The 9,560-nt window shown below is 39.4% G+C and overlaps 1 protein-coding gene across 14 annotated transcripts in view; it reads left to right on the top strand.

Annotated features, from left to right (window-relative positions):
* The window catches only part of GTDC1 (glycosyltransferase-like domain containing 1), a 460,141-nt gene that overhangs the window by 355,721 nt on the left and 94,860 nt on the right, over positions 1-9,560 (top strand). For all 14 annotated transcript variants that reach the window (XM_010853688.1, XM_010853695.1, XM_010853690.1 and 11 more), the window contains one exon: positions 3,309-3,641. In XM_010853688.1, coding sequence (XP_010851990.1) covers positions 3,309-3,641 — 333 coding nt within the window. The remainder of the gene's footprint in view (positions 1-3,308; positions 3,642-9,560) is intronic.

The following is a 9,560-nucleotide window of genomic DNA, read 5'->3' as shown; positions in this document are numbered from 1 at the left end:
CTTTGTGTACCAAGTTTGTAATTCTCTTAAAATCCTTTATAAGCTTGCCTGGTGCTCTTTATCTGACATAAACAAATAGGTTACTCCACTTGCTTTATTGTTGTTTTCCACATATGTACCTATGTTCTTTCTCTTACCATTTGTTTAGGAGAAGTTGGGGACATTGTCACAGTCATTTTTTTTTCCTTTTGTGGTGCTCAATTGTAACTTTCCTATTGATTTTTAGTTCCTTACAATCTCCTCAGTATTTTGAATTTATTTCAGTAAGAAAGTTGGTTACTTCCCTTTTTAATATTTGGATCTATGAGATCTGAAACTCTAATTTGTATATGCCCAAGTTTCTTTCTATTTTTTAAAAATAAATGCTCTAATTTTTCATTAAAGCATTATAAAACCTAATAAAACTGAGGTTGTGACCACTGAGTTTTTAGAGATCAGTAGATAGATGAAAAAAAATTAGTACAACATTCATTATAATTCAAGAAATTTTCTTAACCTGATAATCTAAATGAGCTATTCAGAAGTCTTTTTAAAAATTAAAATGTAGTTAACTTACAATGCTGTGTTATTTTCAGGTGCACAGCAAAGTGGCTGAGTTTTAAATACATGTGTATATGTGTGTGTGCATATATATGCACACATTAGATTCTTTTCCCATCTCTTTGATTTTAAATCAAGAATTAATGTAGTATTTTATTGGAGCATACCAAGGAGGTTAGCCCCATTCTTTGAGTTTTATCTGTCTCTATGCAATATCTGCTTCATCTGCTTATGATAGTGCATGGGTGGTGGGCAGGTAGGTGGATTATATGTATATTTAGGCGATTTTTCCCAAAAGACCTTATGAAACAAGCACAAGCTTTTGGGATGAACACAGCATACTACAGCCAGACTGGATTTCCAGGTCGCAGCAGAACCCCCACTGGGTGTTCTGGGTGTTGTTCATGCTCCCTCACTTTCAGAACCAGTGATGGCCCTTCACCGCTCCACAGTGACACTCTGACCTCTCAGCTCAGTTAAGCTCTAACTCTGCCTCTCCTTACCTCACTTGAGATAGATAGTCTTATCCAACTCTCTGGGGATGCATTAGATTCTGCACTTGCCATCTGAAACTGCTTTTTTATCAACACTGTTTTTCTCTTCTTCCCTCTCAACTTTGTAAGAAAGTTCAGTACATTCTCTTGAATAAGGTCCTCCTTCCCCTCCACAGCAAGCTGCCTGCCAATATCACAGCTTATGTTCTTTTTCTACTTCCATCTTGTAAGACTTTTCTGTTTCCTTGGGATCCTGCTCCCTTCCCTGGGCTGCTGCTCCTGCTGCTGCTAATTCGCTTCAGTCGTGTCCGACTCTGTGGGGCCCCATAGACGGCAGCCCACCAGGCTCCCCCGTCCCTGGGATTCTCCAGGCAAGAAGACTGGAGTGGGTTGCCATTTCCTTCTCCAATGAGTGAAAGTGAAAAGTGAAAGTGAAGTCACTCAGTCATGTCCGACTCTTCGAGACCCCATGGACTGCAGCCCACCAGGCTCCTCTGCCCATGGGATTTTCCAGGCAAGAGTACTGGAGTGGGGTGCCATTGCCTTTTCCGCCTTCCCTGGGCAAGTACCCCCAATTGAATACTCCTGTGGACACCTGCCCCATTAAAGAGAACTTGACCTTGCCTTCCCCACTCTCCTCCTCTCTGCCCCTCTCTGCCTTGTGCTCACTCCCTAACCAGCATCTAGTTTCTGCCTCCCCCGCCATGCCCTCAACATGAACTGTCCTGGGAGGAACCAGTAATTGACTCCCTATTGTTGTTGTTGTTGTTTAGTTACTTAGTTGCATCTGACTCTTTGCAACCCTTTGGACTGTAGCCTGCCAGGCTCCTCTGTTCATGGCATTTCCCAAGAAAGAATATTGGAGTGGGTTGTCATTTCCTTCTCAAGGGGATCCTTCCAACCCAGGGATCAAATCTATGTCTCCTGCATCTCCTGCATTGGCAGGCAGATTCTTTACCACTTAGTCACCTGGGAAACCCCTGATCTACTTCATAACAAAACCGAAATCTCCCTGTTGTTTCTGGTGCTATAGCACCTCTGTAGTGTTTTACACACACAAACCCTCTTTTTTTTTTTTTTTTAACAGTTTTAAGAGCTCCTAGTTCTTTTTCTACACATTCTTTAGGAGCTCTTAATTCACTTCAGTAGTGTGATGTTACTCTCAGCTTTCTTTCTGTTCTTCCAGATGTTCCTCGTTGCTTTCCTTGATTCTATTGTTCTTCGTCCTCACCTGGCCTTACATGCATGTGCTTGCCATTTCTTCATGTACTCTTCCATCCAGGAAAGGCGCCAAGTCTCTGGATGGACCTTAGGGCCCCTAAGGACACCTTTGTTGTCTGGCCCCAGACGGCCTCTCTAGACCTTAGACCCCAGGAGCTGGCCCCAGACTCTTTGGCTTGCATCTTAATCCTGGAAGGGTTCATTCTCTTTCACACCCTTTTCCTTTGATCGCAGGGCTCCCTCAGTTCAGAACTTCCCCTTCTCTGTCTTTCAGAATCAGTCAACTAACCCTCTTTAAGCCTTTACTGATTTCCAAATCAGAATTAATCTCTAGTTCTCAGTTTTAAGTTAGGATGTCCATTCTGGATACACTGTGTTCTACCACTGGTTAGTTGAGTGTTCTCATGCCTGTTTCCCTCTCTGTCTACCATCAGTACATGGTGAATTCCTTGGTTTCATTTTATGTGGTTGCTTCTGCCAATCAGTAACAGGCATTGAACTCTGCGTGGTGAAGTATTATGGGAAGAAAGGAGTGAGATGGTAATGAAAAAAATATACTTCAAGAAATATTAGCAAGGTCAATTAAATAAAAATTGTGTACAGGCGCCCAGGAGTATAGAAGAGTCATGTGAGCAGAAATGCCCAGTGTTAATCGAGGAGCTCCAAGCATTTTTGTAGGTTAAAGAATAGATTTGTCTTGAAAATAAACACTGGGTCATATCATAACTGGAAAACACAAAACTCCAGAAAGACAAGGAAAGAGAGAGTGCTAAACCGTTGCTCTACTGGTATTTTTTATGATATGTGCAAGGCAGATTTTATAGCCACAGAAACTCTTTGGAAACCGTTCAAAGACAGTCTAATCTAATTTCAAACTTTTGAACTTTCTCATGATGACTACTGCTTTTTTGCACTCTTTGTAGAATTTTTGTTATATCTTTAGTTTTTTTCCTTAGTTTTTATACACCATCATCATGTCCTTACAGAAAAGTAAAGAACAAATTTTAAATAGTATTTTCACTAAAACTATACTGCATTTTCCTTTTGTAATAGATTCATGCCCAAGCACAAAGCAGCCCATTTACAGAAGATACTCAGCCTTAAAGAAAATGGTGGCAATGCTCCATCCACGGCCCTTCCTTTCCAACAGCAGCTGAGAGGTTCTGAGAATTTATTGAAGAGTTTTGATTCAAAGTCTGGACCCTGTGATGCTGCACAACAAGAAAGCCTGGGTTGCTCAGTAAGACAGGCATCATACTTGAAAACATTCAACTCCTCAGATGATTCAAGCACACATCATGGGGAACATAAACAAAATCAGTGTGACATTTTGGCTGAAGCTGATGATCAGCAAAGACCATTACATATTGTCTGGCCTCACAGGTGGTAAGTGTAAGACATACCAATTTAGTAAATTGTTGAACTGGTAGTAGAAAATACACTCTGATGATTGACTTAGTAGTTTGTTGTCTTGATAGCTTTAGAAAAAGATCATTTCAACGGGGTGCCAAGGTGGCACCACTCAGTGTCTTTATAGTCATGCTTGTGTACTTAAGTTAAATTTGAATCACGTACAGCGATTTGCAGTGACTTGTTCAACAATAGCAGCTCGGTACTTCTAGGAAACCAAACCTCGTTCAAGAAGTTTCAAAGTGTAAAAATAGGATTCCATGTTTTTTATATATTCTGTTACCACAACACTGTTTTATATCTCCACATTGCTAACAAAGTATTACCATTAAAACAAAACCAATTTCCATTATTTACTTATTTGTCCAGTTTCAACTAGATGCCTTTATTTCACTTATCATAAAATATGTCAGTACACATAAAACTGTTTTCCTTCTCTCAAAAGCCTCTACATTGTGCTAAAGAAAATGCTTTCCAATAGACTCTTTTCTAAACAGAGGAAAATCAACTGCAGTGTGTAATCGCACCAAATATAAACTCATAAACTTAACCCTGGCTCCTATAAATTAGGATTTAAAGAGGTAAAATGTCCTGATAATCTTCTGGTATTAGGCATAAACATTTTAATCTAGTTTTTATTCCTCCCAGTTAGTTTAATCTGCATGTGGCCTGATTAGAGTTCACTTCCCCTACAGATTATGGTCTCTTTATTGCAGAGATGCTGGGCTGATCATTAGGTCCGATTTTCTGAGAGCAACTGTTTACAGGTGAAGTAATAAGCACACCACACCGGCCGGGCAAAGCGCCTTTGCCAAGGATTTGACTTCCAGCACATTAAAACTCCAGAAGCTCTCCCTGTTGATCTGCAGCATCTGGTACCTAAAGGGCTTTTCATCTTTGACTCTAAATGTATGAACGTAAAATTTAGGGATTGAAAGTTAATGGGGAATGTGGTTTTGAATTTGTCTGTTCAACCTCACACTTCCAGCATAGCCTTTCTAAGGGAGTGTTAACATTCATTTTTAAATCATGTTTTATTTAGAATGTGACCTTGTTCAGTGTCCTTTTGTATTATTTTCAAATGCAGTGAATCTAGACGAGATTAACCTGTTTCAAGGTAAAGTAGATCTCATGGACTCCCTCCTGAAAAGCGTTTCTTTTGGTTCTACTAACCTTGGGTTGTCTCTGAAGTAATATTTATTACGAGAAAATCGGTTTAAAAAGTTTGGTTCTGGGTTATCATACAACTGCAAAATTAAATAATTGGTAGACTCAGTGCAAAATAGCATCCTGATTGGGGGTGGGGGAGGGTGAGAACCACATTATCCAATACTTTGTACAAAATCAGACAGAGCTGTGTTAACAAAATTAACAACATTAAATTGAATAATCCCCTCTCTTCCTTTGTATATTTTTGCTTTAATTTAATTGCCTAAAGTAGTTGCTTAAAGAGATGCGGTATTATGTTTGTGTGCATTCTTATTGTTAAAGCTAAATTATTTTTAATTTGGAGAACAGGGGAAAAAAGCCGCATCAGCAAGAGTAAATGCCAAAATATAAAAGTAACACATTCATCCTTACGGGTAATATAGTAGAACATTGGAAACTTGGAGGTTGCCAGACACATAGCTAACATTAGGGCTAATTTTGAAAATCTAGCGTGCAGTCAATTTTACTGATGCCTGGGGACATACAAGGTAGAAGCTGACAAGAGAACTAATTTTGTTTGGGTTATTTACTGCTATGCATCATCCGCGGGTTCCCGCCTGACACACAGCTATATGAAGGGGGATATTATCACACACTAAAAATTTATGTTGACATTCGATATTTGTTCAATATGTCAGCAGTATTACTTTCATAATCAAAAGAGTAAGAAAAAGAGAAAAGAAAAGCACTTTATGCTCATATAGATATATCTTTTTAATAACCGTCTATAAGGTTAATATAGTTTACCTTTGAGAGTATACAATGAAAACAAGCAGGGTTAGGAGGGGAAATGACAGAAAGCATCAACCCGAGCTGTTTGTTTGCCATTACCTAAGCGAGCCATGTCAGCTCTCTGGCCCGCGTCTGATAGCTATTTGTTGTACAGAGAGCACAGCATAAAAAAAATATCAAACTCTTAATACTATTGTGTGCCCATAACCATCTGTCACTGCTAGCCTGGAGATGAGAGGAAGATTACGAGGAATAAACACTGAGCCGCCGAGCATTGGTAAAGCCTTCAGGCAAAAAACTCTTGTGGGGACATCAAAGACATTCTAATTCCGAGGCAGTCAAGGATTACAGTGTGTAACCTGTGCTGACAACAGATAAATGACTGGCAATATTGTGCCAGAGCTGTTGGGTCCTGCATGGAGTACTGATGATGATGATGATGATGTTATCTTGCAGAATGGACTCTGCTGGGATAATTTTATGATAAAACACTTTTTTCAAATGCCACTGGGTCTAGGCAGACATTTACTAGCTACAGGGGTAGCAATCAGTTTCTTCAAAATTTACTGTTCTAAGCCCATTAGAGTTCCAACGCAGCAAGACTCTTCAATGAGAATCTAAAACGCCTATATTTTCTTTAGGAGAATATATGCAAATGTTGCAAGCTGAACTCCTACCCTTTAGTGGTAGATGCTTTATCATCTGATTTATGTAAATTTGCTCATAAAAATACAGTTTATTTTTAATTGGTGAATATGAATTAGAAAATTAAAATTCTGGTTCAGCCTACATCAGACATTCCCAGTTACAAGCACACATTTATTTAGACCTCTTATCACGTGGGTAGAAATCGTATCATTGTCCAGTCAATACGAACTGTATTCTAAAGGCAACCATTGTTTCTACTAGAAATGACCAGGGTTGTGTTCCTTGCTCAGGCCTCTTCGTTTGAGCCTGCCCATCCGGCACTTTACAGGTTCCTGTCAGTATCATGAGCTACTTCAACTATGTGCTTGAGGAGGGTGTTTTCCTTAAGGTATCCTGCAGAATGCTCTCCAGTCTGTTGCGTTTTTGCCTTAGCCACACATGTTTTCCAGAGAGAAGGTGTTTTGGAATAAGAGAACGCATTGATGATTGCCTCCCCTGTAAACATAAAGGAGAAATAGATGCTGGAGAGAGCAACAAAATTCTTAAAGCCTGTCATTACTTTGCCTGACAAAACAAAAATAACACCCTATCCTTATCATAAAAAATATGCCCATGAAATCATGCAGTTGCAGTAGCCAACTCTCAACACGAAGGGATGCTGACCTCATTGTGTTAGTTCAACGCCGGGATCATGAATGGTCTAAAATATAGTGTTAGCCTCTAACATATCTCATACTAAGTCAACCAAATGTAGAGTCGGCTTGCTAGGATATGTATCAAAATCAAAAGTGACATTTTCTCAAAGATACATTCTGGCTTTAAATCTGTGTTAAAATGTCTGTGCATGAGAACAGGCCCTTAAATGCAATGCTTGCCCCCTCTCTTCATTCTTTCTGAATCTGAGCTTGTCAAGGATTATAGTGTGCAACCTCTGCTGACAGTAGATAAATAACTGACAGTATTTTAGCAGAGTTGCTGGGTTCTCTGCAGAGTAATTTGTTTTCTCCTTTCTACCCAGTCTTTAATGTTTTGTTATAAACATCTATAGCAAGGCACAGTTAATAGAAATGACTTATAGAGAAAGACCTGTAAAAAATAGACTGCATTGGCAAAAGTCTTTTTTTTAAGTGTTTTCTTTCCGTATATTATACAAATATTATAATATTGTACCAGGTTCCAACATTTATGTAAATATTCTTTTTATTATAATGGGCACAAAAGACACACTGCTGGAGGAACAGAAAAAACAAGTTTACAAGACATTGAAGGATAGCACTCCTGAGATTGTGGTTCTCAAACTCTCTGATCAGAAGTCCCCTTCACATTCTTAAAAATTATTGGGACCCCAGGCTTCCTTGATGGTCCAGTGGTTAAGATTCCACCTTGCAGTGCAAGGGACACGAGTTCGATCCCTGGTCCAGAAAGAGCCCACGTGCCATGAAGCAACTACACCTGTGAATCACAACTACTGAACCAACACTCTAGAGCCTGTGAGTCACAACTGCTGAAGCCCACACCTAGAGCCTGTGCTCTGCAGCGAAAGAATCCACCACAGTGAGAAGCCCACATGCCGCAGCAAGGAGTAGCCCCTGCTCACCACAACTAGGGAAACCCCAAATGCAGCAGTGAAGACCCAGAGCAGCCAAAAAATAAATAAATAAATCTTCTTTAAAAAATTATTAGAACGCCAAAGATTTTTGTTTGTTGAGCTTAGACCAATCAATAGTTACTAAATTAGAAATTTAAACTGGGAGGAAAGTTTTAAAATTGACATTGTGTCATTTAAAAGTAACAATAAAGAGCCAAATACATGTTAACATAAATAATGTATTTTTAGGAAAGTAACTGTATTTTACAAAATAATAAAAAAACAGTGAAAAGAGTGAGATTATTTAACATTTTTGTAAATTTGTAACATCTGTCCAAATAGAAAAAAGTTAAATTCTTTATATTTCCTTACGTATTTGATCTGCTGCAATATGTTGTTTTGGTGGAGGTTTATGAAGAAAATTCTGCCTCACAAAGAGAGTTGGCAAAGGATAGAGTGTTTTAATGACCTATTCAGATTATTGTAGATATTCTTTTTCTGCCACTACACCTGAACTTGACAAGTAGGAGACTCTTAGAGGTTAGTCTAAAACTAGTGACTCTTCATGCTCTGTTGCTGCTGCTGCTGCTAAGTCACTTCAGTCGTGTCTGACTCTGTGAGACCCCATAGACGGCAGCCCACCAGGCTCCCCCGTCCCTGGGATTCTCCAGGCAAGAACACTGGAGTGGGTTGCCATTTCCTTCTCCAATGCATGAAAGTGAAAAGTGAAAGTGAAGTCGCTCAGTCGTGTCCGACTCTTCGAGACCCCATGGACTGCAGCCTACCAGGCTCCTCCATCCACGGGATTTTCCAGGCAAGAGTACTGGAGTGGGGTGCCATCGCCTTCTCCATCATGCTCTGTTACTTGCTGTTTAAGTAGATTTTATAGCATTCTGTGGGGCTTCCCAGGTGGCACTAGTGGTAAAGAGCCTGCCTGCCAATGCAAGAGACATAAGATACGCAGGTTTGATCCCTGGGTTGGAAAGATCCCCTGGAGAAGGGTATGGCAACCCATCCAGTATTCTTGCCTAGAAAATCCCATGGACAGAGGAGCCTGGCAAGCTATAGTCCATAGGGTCTCGAAGAGTTGGATACAACTGAAGCAACTTAGCATGCATGCATGTAGCATCCTATACTGGTTACTTGGAAAATGCAGGTTCATTGAATTATGCAGCTCTTCCAAGTATTGACACAATTCCTTATTTCAAAGAATCACATTGTTAATATCGTCACTGGTATCGGAAGAATTTTTGATTCTTAGAAAGTTGTGAACCTCACTATGTAGGTACAGTTTTTCCCAAAATTCTACTTTTTAATTAAAAACTTGAATTTATCATTGTAACAAATGTTATCAATTGCTTACCTTGAAGTGACAGGTTCATATGGCTCATATTTGAGAAAATGTCTTCCAGATACCCAAGTCCGATCAACCATGGTTTGTCTATTCATTGTTCTATTAAGTAAAATTGGCGTTTCATTTAAAAAAAAAAAATAAGCAGCTACTATAGCCCACAACTCAATCATATAAATACTTTCACTTTTTTATATGATTGTCCAAGCCAGACTTCAGCAATACATGAACCATGAACTTCCAGATGTTCAAGCTGGTTTTACAAAAGGCAGAAGGAACCAGAGATCAAGTTGCCAACATCTGCTGGATCATGGAAAAAGCAGGAGAGTTCCAGAAAAACATCTATTTCTGCTTTATTGACTATGCC

Source organism: Bison bison, unplaced genomic scaffold (genome assembly GCF_000754665.1).
Source record: "Bison bison bison isolate TAMUID 2011002044 unplaced genomic scaffold, Bison_UMD1.0 scf7180017864330, whole genome shotgun sequence".
Lineage (NCBI taxonomy): Eukaryota > Metazoa > Chordata > Mammalia > Artiodactyla > Bovidae > Bison > Bison bison.
The sequence above is the reverse complement of the archived record's forward strand: the minus strand, read 5'-3'. Positions and strand labels throughout refer to the sequence as shown.